Here is a 17,163-nt window from a genome sequence, read left to right as displayed (position 1 = left end):
TTTAAAAAAAGCCAGCAATTTGTTTTTGTTTGTTTTTTGTTTTTGCCAGCATTCTCACCCCCACCCCCACCCCTACCCCCACCCCCACCCCTACCCCCACCCCTACCCCACCCCTACCCCCACCCCTACCCCACCCCTCCTGGCCGCGCAGCTTGAGGGATCTTAGTTCCCACCCAGGGATGGAATCCGCACCACCCCCCGTGGACGCGCGGAGTCTCAACCACTGGACAGCCAGGGAAGTCCTACGGCCAGGGATTTTAATAGTTCCTGTAAAAGTTTGGGCTGAAGGACTACCCACTTCTGCTCTTTTGAACAAATCCTAAGGAGCCCTGGAGATGGAAGAGTTCACCGTCTGGCGTCTCAATTTCCGGTTCGCCGGTAACCCAGGCTCCATAACTTGACGGTTACCATGGCTCCGGTGCTGTGCGTCATTCCGTGGCGCTGGATGATGACGTAATCAGTTCCGGCGCCCTCTGGGGGCGGGGGAACAAGGTACCGGGGGAAACTTAGCTCTTAGTGTAGCAGGGTCATGAAGAAGAGGCGGCGGCGGGAGATCGGAGGCGGCGGCGGGGGCGTGAAACTGCGGTAGCTGCCCGCTGAGCTGTTGGTGTGGCTTTGCGGGAAGGGCGTAGTTCCTAAAGCCCTCTCCGGGCAGCGGCCGGGGCTCGGGGTTGAGAGCGGCCGTGGGGTCGCCTCCCCGGGCCCCCTGGCTCCGCCATGTTCCGCAGGGCACGCCTTAGCGTGAAGCCCAATGTCAGGCCTGGAGCAGGCGCCAGGGGCTCCACCGCCCCCAATCCACAGCGTGAACGAGAGGCTCCCAGGCCGCCGGAGCCTGCAGCGGCCTCTGTCCCGAAGCCAGCGGAATCCACAGATGTGTCCCCGGTGGATTGTGGGGAAAAGGAGCCCCGAGAAAAGACTCCCAAGAGCAGGTAAGTACTTGCAGAGGGGAGCATCTTCATCTGCCCCGCCTCTCCGGGCGTGTCACCTGGAAGCTGAGCAAAGAAACTTTACCGTAGAAGTACCCGCTCGCTTGTACTAAGCCTGACAGTTAAGGCCGAGGAACACACTGCCAACTGTAGTTGGTCCCTCTAACCACGGTGTGGCAAGTGTGGATTTTGTTACAGCGTGTAGATTCTCGGAGAGGGGACTATGTCCTCAGGTGGTGGTGGGAGGAATCCAGATGTAGCAGTCTTCAAGAAAATCCACACGTGGTACTATTCATTAGATCATTTCGATTACCGCAGTTTCCATTCTTTTGGAGTACTTTACGGGAGTAAGTTGTTTTTTTTTAAATCTTGAAAACGTTTATTTTTAAAAGAAGAGCAGTGTTACTTTGATTCTGCTGATTTATGTCAATGGAAAGGAAGTCTGGTTACTTGTTTTGATTTGAGGGTGTGCCCCTTTAACTATGGTGACCATGTTTTCTGAACAGAAAAAAGCATGTGTCATGTACCACATTTAGACTCAGGATTTTTGTACTTAAGTTAACAATTTATGGACTTTGCCCAGGCAGAATGTACTAATCTGCAAAATGGGGATAATGTAACTCTCGCTTCGGTGAGTTATCGTGGAGATTAGAAATAACTGATATAAACTGTCTTGCACGGGACATGACAGAATAGTTGCCTACCTTTAGGTGTTTAAAGGTGATGGAGCAAAGTAGTTAAAGTTAAGACATGTTGAGCTAATAACGGCCTCTGTTTTTATACTATTAAATGTGAGGAAACCAATGAAAATCAACCTTATTAAATAACAGTGAGATGGTATAAATTTATACTGTGACAGGAAGGTGACAATTTTGTTCTTTTCTCTTTTGTCTTGGCTTCTGTTGACCTCAGCTGGTGCTTAGTATAGAGTATTATTTTGATAGCTTAATGATGCTTAGTAATTTCCAAGTTTCTTACATGAATTTGTTTCAGAATTTCTCCCAACAGTGGAATAGAAATATACCAGTTACTGTTAAATAAAGTTCACAGAGATCTGTTAACTACGTGTGAATGTATGATTATTGATAATTTAGTAAATTACTTATTCTGTAGTCTTGAGACATTTAAGCTCGAGGATATTGCTTTTTAGACTTGACATTTAGGGACTGTACTTGGTTTTTTATCATGTGTTTCCTTTTTTTGGTGGGTCTTTGCTAATTGTAAAAATCCATAGGGTATATGTTCTGTCCTTATGCATTCATCTTGATTGGGTGAAATGCAAATGGCACATGTATCACATTATAAGGGCTGAGGTAAGAATTTAAATTGGATACTTTTTGGAAAAGTTATTCTATAGGTTTAGGCATTTTTTCAGTTTTATATAAAACTAATCATAACATATGAAAAAAGTAGACTGCTTTTTTTTTTTTTTTTTTTTTGCGGTATGCGACGCGCAGGCTCAGCGGCCATGGCTCACGGGCCCAGCCGCTCCGCGGCATGTGGGATCTTCCCGGACCGGGGCACGAACCTGTGTCCCCTGCATCGGAAGGCGGACTCTCAACCACTGCGCCACCAGGGAAGCCCATGTAGACTGCTTTTAATTCTTGACTTACACCCTCTTAATTTGCTTTCAGGCCATTCCTGAAATATTTATATCCAATCTGAATTTGGATATGTAATTTGAAGTGACAGTACTTTTTTTGAGTGAAGAGTTTATTTTGATAGCTGAATAAGTAGAGTTATACCTGACAAAAGATAAATGATTTTTGCCTCAAACAGAATTTGGTTTGATTAATGTAGCTAAGTGAATGTCTTCAAATACTGCAATACAGATATTTCAGAGGTTTGATATTTTGTTTGGTTTAACTGATCTCAAGTTGATAATTAAAGTAAAATGCCAAAAATTTAGATCACTTTAGGAAGTGTCAATGTGGATTATAAACTTAATTTTAAAAAACAACTCTCATTTAATGGTGTACAGTCTGTAAAAATACTGAATCACTATGCTGTAAACCAGAAACTAATATAATATTGTAAATCAACTATATACTTCAATTAAAAAAATTTTTTAGAGCTATCAAAAGAAAAAAACCTCTCAGTTATCGAATAATTCAAATTAGGCAAATTAAGCTTTGTTTTGTAACTTAGGTTTTTTGTTTGTTTTTTGAGGTACCTAGCATGAGCATAAAATTATGTGCTATAATGTTCTTAGGGATTTGAAGTTTGAAAAGGATCATCAGTCTTCATTAGAATTCCATATCTGTTAAAAAGATGTACTGAACAAAAATTTTATTGCAACCTCTGTTCAAGTCATTGATTATTAATAATGAGATTTTGCTCTTTTGGATTTTTGACAGACTAGTTGTTGTTAAGCCTCAAATATTTAAAAGAAGATCCATGGTGTCCTTCTTTTTTTCTTTTAAAATTTCAACAGTGATGAAAAGACTGATGGTGGGAAGGATGTTGAAGAATCCAGTAAATCTTCCTCTACCGTTTCACAAAGAAGAAAGCGAGTATCAAGTACTTCTAGTCTGGTTAAACCTAGTGTCAGTGTTCCTTCAGAACCTCATCCTTTATCTACAGTTAATCAAGAAGCTCCACAGCCAAACCCTGTTCCAACAAAAGAGAAACAGCCATGTTCAGACAGATACCGAATATATAAAGCCCAGAAACTGAGAGAAATGTTAAAAGAAGAATTGAAGAAAGAGAAGGTATGGTAGAAAAATCAGAATTTTGACTGTTGCCTGCTAGATTTCTGTTTTTATGTTAGGCATCATTCGGAGGAAGAACAAGCATCTGTAGCATTTTGATGAGGGAAACAAAACCAAGTAATATCCCTCATGTTAATAGAATATCCCCTTTTGTTTGTTTGTTTGTTTTTTTTTTGGCTGCTGGATCTTTCCCAACCAGGGATTGGACCTGTGCCCTCTGCAGTGGAAGTGCAGAGTCTTAACCACTGGACCGCCAGGGAAGTCCCAGAATATCCCCTTTTGTTAACAGAACGATTGAGAAGCACTATAGAGTTGATAAGCTATTTTTTCCACGATATTAATTTTTGTATATTTTTTAATCTATATTTTTCATTGTTTTTGGCGGAGGCCACAAATAGAAGTTTTACGTGTGTGCACACACATATACAGATACACGTACAGATGTATTTATAAACTAAACCTTCAGTGAGATTTTTTGTGAAGATGTCCAGTTGATGCGAGTTATATTCATTTGAATTAAGACAAGTGTAGTTGAGCAAAATGAATTGGTGATGTTTTCTAAATTGACAAATTTAGACTAGTGTCTAGTAAATAGTAAGAGCCCGACATATGTCAGCTCTTATTATTAATTTATAGAATGCCCTCCTTTTTTTAACTAAGAGGAAGGCACTTATCTTGGTGCTTTTTTGTTTTTGACCGTGCCGCACAGCTTGCAGGATCTTAGTTTCTTGGCAGTAAAGCATGGAGTCCTAAGCACTGGACCTCCAGGGAATTCCCCCTTGGTGCTTTATATTTGTTATCTCGTTTAAATATCTCAACTGTGAAGTGGCTATCACTATTTACACAGGAGGAGGAGGAAATAAGCTCAGAGAGATTATTTGCTTTGTGTCAAACATAGTGGAGGATATGGGATTTGAATTCATATCTTCTAAAATCTAAGCCTCTAAAAATGTTCTCTGTTTTATAGAATCTGCTTAATTAGATTTATTTGGGGGAGTTAAAAATTAAACATTTGCTTCAAGAATTTTATAAAATATGCAGAATTCCAACTCACTACAGGGCAAATAAAAGCTATGTATAAATTTTCAGTACATTATTGTAGTTAGTCAGCATCAGTAAGCATGATTTTATACATTGAGCTTTTATGCAGTCCCAGTCACTTTATTTATTTATTTATTATTTTTTGGCTGTGCCACATGGCATGCGGGATCTTAGTTACCTGACCAGGGATCGAACCCCGGCCCCCTGCAGTGGAAGCCTGGAGTCCTAACGACTGGACCGCCAGGGAAGTCCCAAGTCCCAGTCACTTTAGTGTTTTAAAATTCCTTTATGTGCTACAACTTTTTAATATTCAGTTTATAAAATTTTTCCTCAAATTAGGCATAATTGTGATACGAATAATGTTCAAGCATTTGCAATGAATGAAGCAGTAGGCTGTATACTTAAATATATACATCTAAAATTCTTCTTTTTGGGCTTCCCTGGTGGCGCAGTGGTTGAGAGTCCGCCTGCCGATGCAGGGGACGCGAGTTCGTGCCCCGGTCCGGGAGGATCCCATATGCCACGGAGCGGCTGGGCCCGTGAGCCATGGCCGCTGAGCCTGCGCGTCCGGAGCCTGTGCTCCGCAACGGGAGAGGCCACAACAGTGAGAGGCCCGTGTACCGCCAAAAAAAAAAAAAATCAATAAAATTCTTCTTTTTAAAATTTTTTTAAAATTTATTTTTATTTTTTTGGACTGCCAGGGAATTCCCCTAAAATTCTTCTATATTTATAAAATAAAAGTGTATCTCTGTGTGTTTGTGTATCTAGAAGCAATGGAAAAACAAATATGCTATAAATGAAAGTCAGAGGCCACCAGATCGTTCCAAAATGACTATGAGAGACTTCATATATTACCTGCCAGATAACAATCCAATGACGTAAGTAAACTTTATTTCTATTTTACTTTCTTTGAGTATATAGTGATTTAAGTAAGTATAACTTTTAGAGTACAGTTTCATGTTTTCCAACAACATGTTGACAAAATTTATAGCACATATGATGTCCTTTTGGATAAGAATTTTATAACAAAAATTAGTGCTATTTCAGACTTCCCTGGTGGCTCAGTGGTTAAGAATCCGCCTGCCAATGCAGGGGACACGGGTTTGATCCCTGGTCCAGGAAGATCCCACATGCCGCGGAGCAGCTAAGCCCGTGTGCCACAAATGAAGCTGCACCCCAGAGCCTGTGAGCCTGCACCTCAGAGCCCGTGAGCCACAACTACTGAAGCCCGTGTGCCTAGAGCCTGTGCTCCGCAACAAGAGAAGCCACTGCAGTGAGAAGCCCGCGCACCACAACGAAGGGTAGCCCCCGCTCGCTGCAACTAGAGAAAGCCCGCACGCAGCAATGAAGACCCAACACAGCCAAAAAAAAAAAAAAAAAACCAAAAAAACAAATTAGTGCTATTTCAAGTAACTGTTTTCTTGGGATGGTAAAGATGCCCTTTACCTCTGAGATTAAAAAAAAATTTTCTTTTGTTATATTACCGAGATGCAGTAAAACCAACTAAACAACTTTTCTCTAATCAAGTTTGCCATTTACATTTCTTTTTTTTTTTTTGCGGTATGCGGGCTCTCACTGTTGTGGCCTCTCCCGTTGCGGAGCACAGGCTCCGGACGCACAGGCTCAGCTCCGAGGCATGTGGGATCTTCCCGGACCGGGGCACAAAGCCATGTCCCCTGCATCAGCAGGCGGACTCTCAACCACTGCGCCACCAGGGAAGCCCGCCATTTTCATTTCTTACATACTATAAGGTGATCTAAAGGGGTGATCTAATTTTTATATTCTACCTCCTCATTAAATACAGTGGCATTTGATTAACAAATCCTCGAAGAACAAAGCTTCTTTAATCAAAGTTAGCCTGGGGAGGCAGAGAGTTTATAATAAATCTCCTCACTGTGTTGTTGATGGTGTAGCAGGTGAATGTAAGAGTAATGGCATATTTTCAGTGTAGTCTTTTTCAGGCTCAGTACATCTTTGGCTTAGTTAAGAGAAGAGCCAGAAACCTAGGTTTTGAGTTGTTTGACATCTAAGAGTTGGAAACAAGCCACTTAGGTTGCTTCATGCCTTCACTGAGGAATTAGAGGGAAGAGTGTTCCCTACTTAGGGCCTAACAAATTATTTATATTGATGACAAAAGTTTTTGACTGAAAAATGGAGTGTTGGACCACACCATCATTAATGGTAGTGTTATGGTATATCATAAAAAAAATTTCAAGTTAAAATTATTTGCTTCTTCCTCAGATAGAATTGACAAAATGTAAATTACTTATTTATTAAAAGGTGTGTTTTGACTTGTGTTTAATAGTTCTTCACTGGAGCAAGAAAAGAAAACTGAAAAATCATTGACACCAGTCCAGACAAGAGAGTAAGCATCTCACCTGTTTTGAATATATTCTGTGATGGGTAAATTTTTTTAAGAAATGAAATCAAATGATGCTTCCTGTTTTAGTTAAATTACATGTGATAGGAATTTTTAAATGGAATCACAAGAATAAAAGTTACTGCTTTTTTTTTTTTTACATCTTTATTGGAGTTACTAGTTGATTTAAGTCAACATGAAAGCCTCACACTCCTTGTATATTACATGTATGAATAGAGTTATGATTTTAAATTAAAGCTTTTAGAATTAAAAAGGGTTTTGTTTCAGAATAATAATATTCACATGGTACAAAATTCAAAAGGAGCAAAAGTGTACTGAGAAAAGTTTTCCAACTTTGTTTTTCTGCCGTCTAGTCTGTCTTCCTGGAGGCCACAAATGTTACCACATTTTTAACGTATCTTTCTAGTTCTAGTCTATGTCTATCCAAGCAAACATATAGTTTTTTTCTATTTCCTCCTTTTCTTTCCTTTCTCCTTTCCCCTTCCTTTTTTTTTTAAGCATTTTGTATATACTGTCCTTCAGTAGGTATAGTTTTGATGCCAGTTAAAGAGTCTCTTTTTGTGTACAAGCCTTCATTGTCATATATTAGCTTATTCCTAAGAAATCCCTCCAAGAGACCTCCTAGGAAGTTATTGTAGACTTGTAATTCAAGGTAGGGAATTGTGGAAGATTAGCAGAAACATTGGGACTTTTTGGTTGTTACTTCAAGTAACAATCATTAAGTAATGATTACTCTTTTTTTTTTTTTTTTTTGCCACACCACGTGGCTTGCCGGATCTTAGTTCCCCAATCAGGGATTGAACCCGGGCCACAGCAGTGAAAGCGCCAAGTCCTAACCACTGGACTGCCAGGGAATTCCCTGTAATGATTACTCTTTCTTAGAATCCACATTGTTTTAAAGCAGAACTCACAAGCTTCAGAAATAGGTTATGTTTTTACAGATTTATAGGTTATGTTTCTTTCAATAAGACCTTAAGGAGATAATGTAATTGAATGGAAAGTATATGGAATTTGGAGTCATTATTTGGAAACTGTGTTTGGCTTCTTGGTCTGTTCTTACTGTTGTGTAATCTAGAGCAAAAGTAATTTATCTTCTCCAAGTTTCAAATGGGCATGAAAAACTAACCCCCAAAGGTTGTTCTGAAGAGGTAATAACATGATCTGGAAACTAATGCTGTAAGGGTTATTTTTGTTAATCCATACTATCTGGTTGGTTTACTCTTATACTCTATTGAGAGAGAAAAGATGAGCATTTATTTCTCTTTATTTCTCTTTAATAGAGTAAAGATTCCTATTAAATGCTACTAGATAAAATTTGAGAAAATCTTATAACCATGGCCTTAACAACACATAGTATTTTCGATTAGGTTATAGGGAAAGTGGGAAATAGCTAGAAGGTTGAAAGTGCAGTAATTTGTTTTAGAAGTTCATAATGTTCAGGGAATATTTCTCATAGCTGTATGAATTAATCTACCTTTACATTTGGTAGGCAAGAAGGTAAGAGTACTCCTGATGGTGAAGATAATGGAGAAATAGAAGAGGAGATGGATGATGGGCCATTGCTGGTTCCTCGAGTAAAAGTGGCAGAAGATGGTTCTATTATTTTGGATGAAGAAAGGTAAGTTAAAAAAGAGAGAGAGATAGATTGTGGTTTTATGAGGACAAACGAGCTTTGTCTAATGAGAGACATTGAGTTTCTGTATTTGTCACTGTCACTTAGACTCTAGTGTTTATATTTGCATAATGGATGTTATAAATAGAAAGATGGGTTACATTCATTTATAATTTTCAGAAATTTTTATAATGCTGTCCTTGATATGAGAAGATGGTACTGCTGACCTGCCACCCACTAACCTACTACCATTGTTTTACTAATTTTACTCGTAATTGAGATGAGCTATTGAACTAATCACATGCTGTCCTTCACTGAGAATATATTTTGAAGATTGACTCAGCCTTGATGTCAATATTCAAGCTATGTATTATTAACTAATACCATATTCTGGTGTGTGGTGTTAACTATTGAAATTACATTGAAACATAGGTTTAACATATTTTATGATTTTTAATTGACTTTCTGGCTTAATTTCTTAGTTATAATATTAAATTTCTCAAATTTGGCATTGTGGAATTTAGTTGTCTTTCCAGTGTGTGTGTTTTTTTTTTTTTTTTCCAATGTGTGTTTTTTAAAAAAGAAGATAACGGACTTCCCTGGTGGACCAGCAGTTAAGACTCCGTGCTCCCAATGCAGGGGGCCCGGGTTCAATCCCTGGTCAGGGAACTAGATCCTGCATGCCTCAGCTAAGAGGTTCTTGCGTGCCACAACTAAAGATCCCGCTCGAGGGTACGAAGATCCGTGTGCTGCAACTAAGACCTGGTGCAGCCAAATAAATAAATATTTTAATTCATAGATTTATTTATTTGTTTTTGGCTGTGTTGGGTCTTCGTTGCTGCACACAGGCTTTCTCTAGTTGTGGCAAGCAGGGGCCACTCCCCGCTGCGGTGTGCGGTCCTCTCCCCACGGTGGCTTCTCTAGTTGCAGTGCACGGGCTCTAGGCGCGCAAGCTCTAGGCACGCGGGCTTCAGTAGTTGCGGCCCGCAGGCTCAGTAGTTGTGGCTTACAGGCTCTAGAACACAGGCTCAGTAGTTGTGGTGCACGGGCCTAGTTGCTCCGCAGCATGCAGGATCCTCCTGGACCAGGGATCGAACCTGTGTCCCCTGCATTGGCAGGCGGACTCTCAACCACGGCGCCACAAGGGAAGCCCCTAAATAAATATTTTAAAAAATAAAAAAAGAAGTTAAATTAGTAAGGAAATAAAAAAGAAGGATGGAAAGTCTTCTGACAGTTTTATTAGTAATAAATTGTTTTATACTATGTAAATTCTATGACAAACATAAATGTAATACTATTAATGATAATTGTTTTTGCATATTGTTTCCACTATTTGGTGATGATGATTTTATTGGTAATTAAATTCTTAAAAGCATATTTAACTGCTTTGTGTGCAGGAATATAAAATGTAAATATAAAATGCTTATATTTCACAGTATCCCCTGTTGGGTATTGCATGATAAGATAATATATATTAAATATAGGGGACATGCAGAAGTCAGTAAAAAACAATTATTTAGGTGGCCTAAAGATATTTTGTAAATTTTATATTGCTGTTAAGGATTTTGAAAAAAAGTTGACATTTATTTTTGCTTCCTAGAGTGAACATCTGCAGATTCTTGGAAAATATGCATGCTTCAAATGTATATTATACTTTTGATATGATTTCGCCATGGTAAATTTCAAAATATAGCTATTAAAATCTCACTTACTATTTGTTTCCTTACTTGTTTTTCAGTTTAACTGTAGAAGTTTTAAGGACGAAAGGCCCCTGTGTTGTTGAGGAAAACGACCCCATATTTGAGCGTGGTTCTACAACTACATACTCCAGCTTTAGGAAAAACTATTACTCTAAACCATGGTCAAATAAAGGTAACTGATTTTCATTTTAAATTGTGTAGATTATTTATTGGAAATAAGGTGAATTATTTTCTCGGTTTCTGAATTAAACCAGGTCTCCCCTAAGTAAAAAAAAAAAAAAAAAAAAAAAGCAAACTAGCAAATTTTTCTCTCTAGCTAATTTTATTGGCACCTTTCCCCGCCCCCCACGATGGGGCTATACCTCTGACTTTATCTTAGAAATCTTTTGAGGAGTTAGCATTATGGTCATTTTGACTGGAATATTCTTTGTGAAATCCCTGTACAACAAATACCATTTTAATGAAAAATGAACAATATTTCTAATGCTCCTAATAATGTTCTACCTCACTATTGTGTAACACAGTCTTTAATGATAAAAAGTACACAGTTAGAAAAGTATATATTACCTATTGCAAGCTGTTGCTTAGTACTTACTTTTATTATAAAAATAATACAGTTTATTTTGGGAAAAAATTCAGACACAACAGAATAATACAGAATGAAAAGAAATATTCCCTTCTTTGACTTCCTCAATCCTGTTCTCTTGAGGTTACTTCTATCAGCAGTTTCTTGTGTATTTTTCTAGCTACTTTCTTTCACATACTACTTAGAACGTCTTAGTTGCTTACATAGCAGCAGTATTATACTGGTTATGACTGACAGTTTTCTTCAAGGCACTTGAGACCAGATAGGCAGAATGTCTTTTTAAAAATTCCAGCTGCTTTGGTTTGAACATGCAAATTTCTTAAACCATGTTTCTATATAAAAGTTTAAAGAAGGTGTTTATAGATCCATGAGTTTCCTTGCAGTAAAATTGAGATTTGTCTTGTATGTGTATGTAGATATATTTCTATGATAAAAGACTTACTGGACTTTAATAAAAAACTTAAGTACTGTTAAATTTATTTTTAATTCAAAATATATACTTAGTTAAGATTCTTTTCTTCTGAAATATTTAGAAGATTATTCTCAGTCTTTCTAAATCTTTTACTTTTACAGAAACTGATATGTTTTTTTTAGCCATCAGCATGGTAGGAACTGACTTTTCTATGATTGGACAGCTTTTTCCTCACAGAGCAAGGATAGAAATTAAGGTAAAGTAAACCCATTATGTTTGTTGATCGAAAAGAGACTAAAAATTACTATTTTTTTAACCTTTGGTTGAAATCTCAGTCCATCCTTTTTCTCTACTGTGTTTTTGGTACATCTGTCCTTTATAGCTCAAAAAGTAATGTAGTATTTCTCAATTCTAAAATGAGTACAGGGCTTCCCTGGTGGCACAGTGGTTAAGAACCTGCCTGCCAATGCAAGGGACACGGGTTCGAGCCCTGGCCTGGGAAGATCCCACATGCCGCGGAGCAAGTAAGCCCATGTGCCACAACTACTGAGCCTGCGCTCTAGAGCCCGCAAGCCACAACTACTGAGCCCACGTGTCACAACTACTGAATCCTGCATGCCTAGAGCCTGTGCTCCGCAACAAGAGAAGCCACTGCAATGAGAAGCCTGTGCACTGCAACGAAGAGTAGCCCCTGCTCACCACAACTAGAGAAAGCCGGCGCGCAGCAACAAAGACCCAACACAACCAAAAATAAAAGAAACAAATAAATAGATAAATTTTAAAAAATAATAAAAGAAAATGAGTACAATCTCTTTAACCTGAGTATTATATTTTCTTATTTATATCTTCCTACTTCTAAAATGGATTTGAGGGAGTACCAATAAAGCAAGTGAAACTAAGATAAAAGAAGAGTTAGGTAATGAAAAGGGGAGGTAAATGTACCAGATCTTTTGGGTTAAGGGTAGATTTTGAACACAAAATATATCCTGAATTTCCTAGGAAGAGAACATGCTGAGTTATATAGTTCTCAATATCTGGTCTAACCGTTGCTTTCCTAGGCCACCTTAACTTTGGGGGCAACCAGTGATACTATTTTTTTTTTTCCAGTGATACTATTAACAACAGCAATGATGTTAATCAATTAGTGCTTTAATATGCCTAAAAGAATGATCTTTCTCTATTTTATAGTTCCTTTTGCTGATAAACTTCATTACCAGTTTCCTGGGTTGGAGTGCATTTGAGTGCACACCATGTTGCTCTAGTGCATTTCTAATTCATAGTGAGATTTTTATCTAACCATGGGCTTTTTCTTTCATTAATTAAAGGGACCTTTAAGAAAAATTTTTTTTTTCTTGAACTAGACTAGGCATGGACTAATTTACTGGGAACCAGTGTACAGTGTAATAGTCATGCTATTTCTGCAAAAGATGAGGCATTTTTTATATTCTTTATGTTCCTTTTTAAATGTTGATCTCTGATGTAAGGAGAACAGAATGTTAAAGTTCTGTGAAGGCTAGAAGTTGATCGTATAGGGGAGCCCTCAGATGTGACTAATGATAAGTTTGTCAGTAGACTATTTCTTTTAGAAGCAGTTTATACTCTTCCATTAAAAGTTTAGTGTGGTCCCAGCAGGTCTTTGGGCAAAGTATAAAAAAGTAAAAATGGACCAGTGAATTACATCAATTTTCAATTTAAAAAAATTATTTATTTTATTCATTTTATTTTTGGCTGTCTTGGGTCTTCATTGCTATGCACAGGCTTTCCCTAGTTACGGTGAGTGGGGGCTACTCTTCGTTGTGGTGCGTGGACTTCTCATTGTGGTGGCTTCTCTTGTTGCAGAGCATGGGCTCTAGGCGCGCAGGCTTCAGTAGTTGTGGCATGTGGGCTCAGTAGTTGTGGCTCACGGGCTTAGTTGCTCTGTGGCATGTGGGATTTTCCCGGACCAGGGCTCGAACCCATGTCCCCCTGCATTGGCAGGCGGATCCTTAACCACTGTGCCACCAGGGAAGTCCTTGATTTTCAAACTTTGAACCAACCTTCTATTCCTGTGATAAATCCCAATTAGTCATACTGTATTCTTCTTTGTATATGTTGCTGATTTTTGTAATATTTTCTTGAGGATTTTTTGCATCTTTGTTCATGAGGGTATTGGTTCATCATTTTCTTTTAGTGTCTTTGTGTTTTTGGTACCAAGGTTATGGTGGTCATAGAAAATGAGTTGGAAAGTGTTCCCTCTTGTTATCTGAGAAAATTTGTTTAAGATTAGTATTATTCCTGTTTTTAATGTTTGATAGAATTTACCAGTGAAACCATCTGGGCCTTTGGTTTCCTTTGGAGGAAGGGTTTTGATTATAAATGCAATTTCTTTAATACATATAGGGGTATTTATAGTTTCAGTTTTTTCTTGTGTCAGTTTAGATGCTAAGTTGTTGAATTTATAGGCATAAAAATTGCATACTGTTCACTTACCATTTTAATGTTTGTAGGATTTATAGTGATATATCTCATTGATTAATGATTTTTCTTTCTCTTTTCTTTTTCCTTGTCTTGCTAAAGGTTTTTGACTTCCAAAAGTCTTTTAATGAGCCAACTTTTAGCTATGTTGTTTTCAATTGTTTGTGTGTTTTCATTGGTTTTTAAAAAACTCTTTAGCATTTCTTTCCTTCTTCAGGCATACCTCGTTTTATTGCACGTCACAGATACTGCGTTTTTTTTTTTACAAATTGAAGTTTTGTGGTAAACCATCTGCATTGTCAGATGATGATTAGCATTTTTTAACAATAAAATATTTTTTAATTAAGTATGTACATTGTTTTTTTAGACATAATGCTATTGTACACTTAATAGACTACTTCACTGTAATGTAAATGTAACTCTGTTGTGCACTGGGAAACCAAAAAAAAAAAAAAAAACCCAAAAACGTGTGTGACTTACTTTATTGCGATATTCACTTTATTGCAGTGGTCTGGAACTGAACCTGCAATATCCTCAAGGTATGCCTGTATTTACTTTGGGTTTAATTTTCTCTGTTTTTTTCTAGCTTCCTTAGATGAAAATTTAGAACATAGATTTTAAACCCTTCTTTTTTAACGTAGAAATTTAAAGCTATACATTTTCATCTAAGCTGTAAATGTATCCCATAATATTGACACACTGTTTTCATTATCATTCAGTTAAAAATATTTTCTAGTCGCCCTTATGATTTCTTTTTTAAAAAAAAATATTTATTTATTTATTTTTGGCTGCATTGGGCCTTCGTTGCTGCGTGTGGGCTTTCTCGAGTTGTATCAAGTGGGGGCTACTCTTCGTTGCGGTGCACCTGCTTCTCATTGTGGTGGCTTCTCTTGTTGCAGGGCATGGGCTCCAGGCACATGGGCTCAGCAGTTGTGGCGCATGGGCTTAGTTGCTCCACGGCGTGTGGGATCTTCCCAGACTAGGGCTTGAACCCGTGTCCCCTGCATTGGCAAGTGGATTCTTAACCACTGAGCCACCAGGGAAGTCCTTCCCTTGTGATTTCTTCCTTGACATGTCAATTGTTTAGAAGTGTGTTTAATTTCCAACATTGGGACATTTCTAAATATCTTACTGTTATTCTTTTCTTTGACATTCTGAATGTCAAAGGACATAATATGTAAGATTTCAAGCTTTTTGAAATTTGTTGAGATTTATTTTAAAACCTATCATACTTGCAGCACTTCTCTGGCGGTCCAGTGGTTAAGATTCTGTACTTCCACTGCAGGGGGTGTGAGTTCGATCCCTGGTCAGGTTATAAGATCCCACATGATGCCCCCACATGGCCAAAAAAAAAAAAAAAGCCTATCATACTCTCACCTTGGTCAGTGTGCACTTGAAATGAATGTATGTTCTGTAGTTGTTGGGTGTGGGGTCATCTAGTTCTGTCAGTTACTGAGAGAAGAGGTGACACGTCTGACCACAATTGCAGATTTGTGTTTCTCTCTTTAGATTGATCCATTTTTTTTCCTTTCCTTTTCTTTTCTTTTTTATTTTTGGCACACTCATTTATTTTTATTTATTTATTTTAAAAATTGAAGTCTAGTTGATTTACAATGCTGTGCCAATCTTTGCTGTACAGCAGTGACTCAGTTATACACATAGAGACATTCTTTTCCATTATGGTTTATTATCACAGGATATTGAATATAGATCCCTGTGCTACACAGTAGGACCTTGTTGTTTATCCATTCTAAATGTAATAGTTTGCATCTACCAACCCCATACTCCTAGTTCATCCCTCTCCCCACCCTCCAACCCCCCAGGCAACCACAAGTCTGTTCTCTACATCTATGAGTCTGTTTCTGTTTTGTAGATAGGTTCATTGTATCTACAGGAAATGTTCATTGTATTCTTATGTTGCCCCTGATAAAAATAAAGCAAAATGTCTGTTTTACATCTCTGTTAATAACTTAGTTCGTTTATGTTTAATGTGATAATTGATATGGCTGTGTTTAAGTCTACCAGCTCACTATTTCCCATTCATTCCATCTGTTTTTTACTCATCTTTTCCTGCTTTATTTGGGGTTAATCAAATTTTTTTAGTATTATATTTTATTTCTATTGTACCTTTTTACTCTTTACATAATATCCTCTTAGAAGAAGAATTCTATTTACCTTCCATCCTTCATTCTATTACATGTTTTACTTCTACTTATAAACCCCACTACACATGAACTTATTTTAGCTTAGAGAGTGTTTTGTTTTTAACAGAAATTTAGTAGATTAAAGAAACTACAGTTAACCCTTGGATAATGCAGGGGTTAGGAATGTCGATCCTCCTTGCAGTCAAAAATCTGAGTATAACTTATAGTTGGCCTTTCATATCTGCGATTCCTCTGTATCTGCAGTTATGTATCCATGGATTCAGCCAAACTCGGATTGTGTAGTACTGTAGTATTTACAATTGAAAAAAATTCACATATTTAAGTGGACCCACACAGTTCAAAGTTAGGTTGTTCAAGAGTCAACTGTAGTCTTTAATATTTAGCCACATGTTTACCATTTCTGATGCTTTTCACTCCTTCTTGTAGTTCTGAATACCCTATCTGCTGTTTAAAGATTCTTTCAGCTTTCATTTTTCTGAAAGACTTTTTTTAGTCTCATTTTTGCTAGGTATACAAGTCTGGTTGGATAGTTTTTCCTTTCAGTGCATTTAAAATGTCATTCCATTGTCCACTGGCCTCCAGTGTTTCTGATGAAAAGTCAGCCATCACTCATGTCATTCATGTCATAAATTGCTTTTCTTTTTTGTTTTGTTTTTTTTTTTTTTAATTTTTTTTTTTTTTTTTTTTTAGTTTATTAATTAATTTCTTTTTGCTGTGTTGGGTCTTCGTTTCTGTGCGAGAGCTTTCTCTAGTTGTGGCAAGCGGGGGCCATTCTTCATCGCGGTGCGCGGGCCTCTCACCATCGCGGTCTCTCTTGTTGAGGAGCACAGGCTCCAGACGCGCAGGCTCAGTAATTGTGGCTCACGGGCCCAGTTGCTCCGCGGCATGTGGGATCCTCCCAGACCAGGGCTCAAACCCCTGTCCCCTGCATCGGCAGGCAGACTCCCAACCACTGCGCCACCAGGGAAGCCCTTCTTTTTTGTTTTTAAGGTTTTCTTTTTTTTTTTTTAATTTATTTTATTCAAGTGTAGTTGATTTGCAGTGTTGTGTTAATTTCTGCTGTACAGCAGAGTGATTCAGTTATACATATATATGAATTGCTTTTCTATGACTGCTTTCAAGATTTTTTCTTTAACTTTGGTGTTCAGCAGTTTGTTTATGATTTGCCCAAGAGTT

At 37.9% G+C, this 17,163-nt stretch overlaps 1 protein-coding gene across 4 annotated transcripts in view; it reads left to right on the top strand.

Annotated features, from left to right (window-relative positions):
• Positions 1-494: 494 nt before the first annotated feature.
• The window catches only part of BDP1 (BDP1 general transcription factor IIIB subunit), a 94,629-nt gene continuing 77,960 nt past the window's right edge, over positions 495-17,163 (top strand). For all 4 annotated transcript variants that reach the window (XM_082620471.1, XM_082620470.1, XM_082620469.1 and 1 more), the window contains exons 1-7: positions 495-929; positions 3,361-3,637; positions 5,447-5,556; positions 6,984-7,043; positions 8,548-8,676; positions 10,409-10,542; positions 11,530-11,624. In XM_082620471.1, the coding sequence (XP_082476597.1) occupies positions 718-929; positions 3,361-3,637; positions 5,447-5,556; positions 6,984-7,043; positions 8,548-8,676; positions 10,409-10,542; positions 11,530-11,624 (1,017 nt within the window). In that variant the 5' untranslated portion in view covers positions 495-717. The remainder of the gene's footprint in view (positions 930-3,360; positions 3,638-5,446; positions 5,557-6,983; positions 7,044-8,547; positions 8,677-10,408; positions 10,543-11,529; positions 11,625-17,163) is intronic.

The sequence above is a fragment of the Mesoplodon mirus genome, assembly GCF_964341445.2.
Source record: "Mesoplodon mirus genome assembly, chromosome: 5".
Taxonomy (NCBI): Eukaryota; Metazoa; Chordata; class Mammalia; order Artiodactyla; family Ziphiidae; genus Mesoplodon; species Mesoplodon mirus.
The sequence above is the reverse complement of the archived record's forward strand: the minus strand, read 5'-3'. Positions and strand labels throughout refer to the sequence as shown.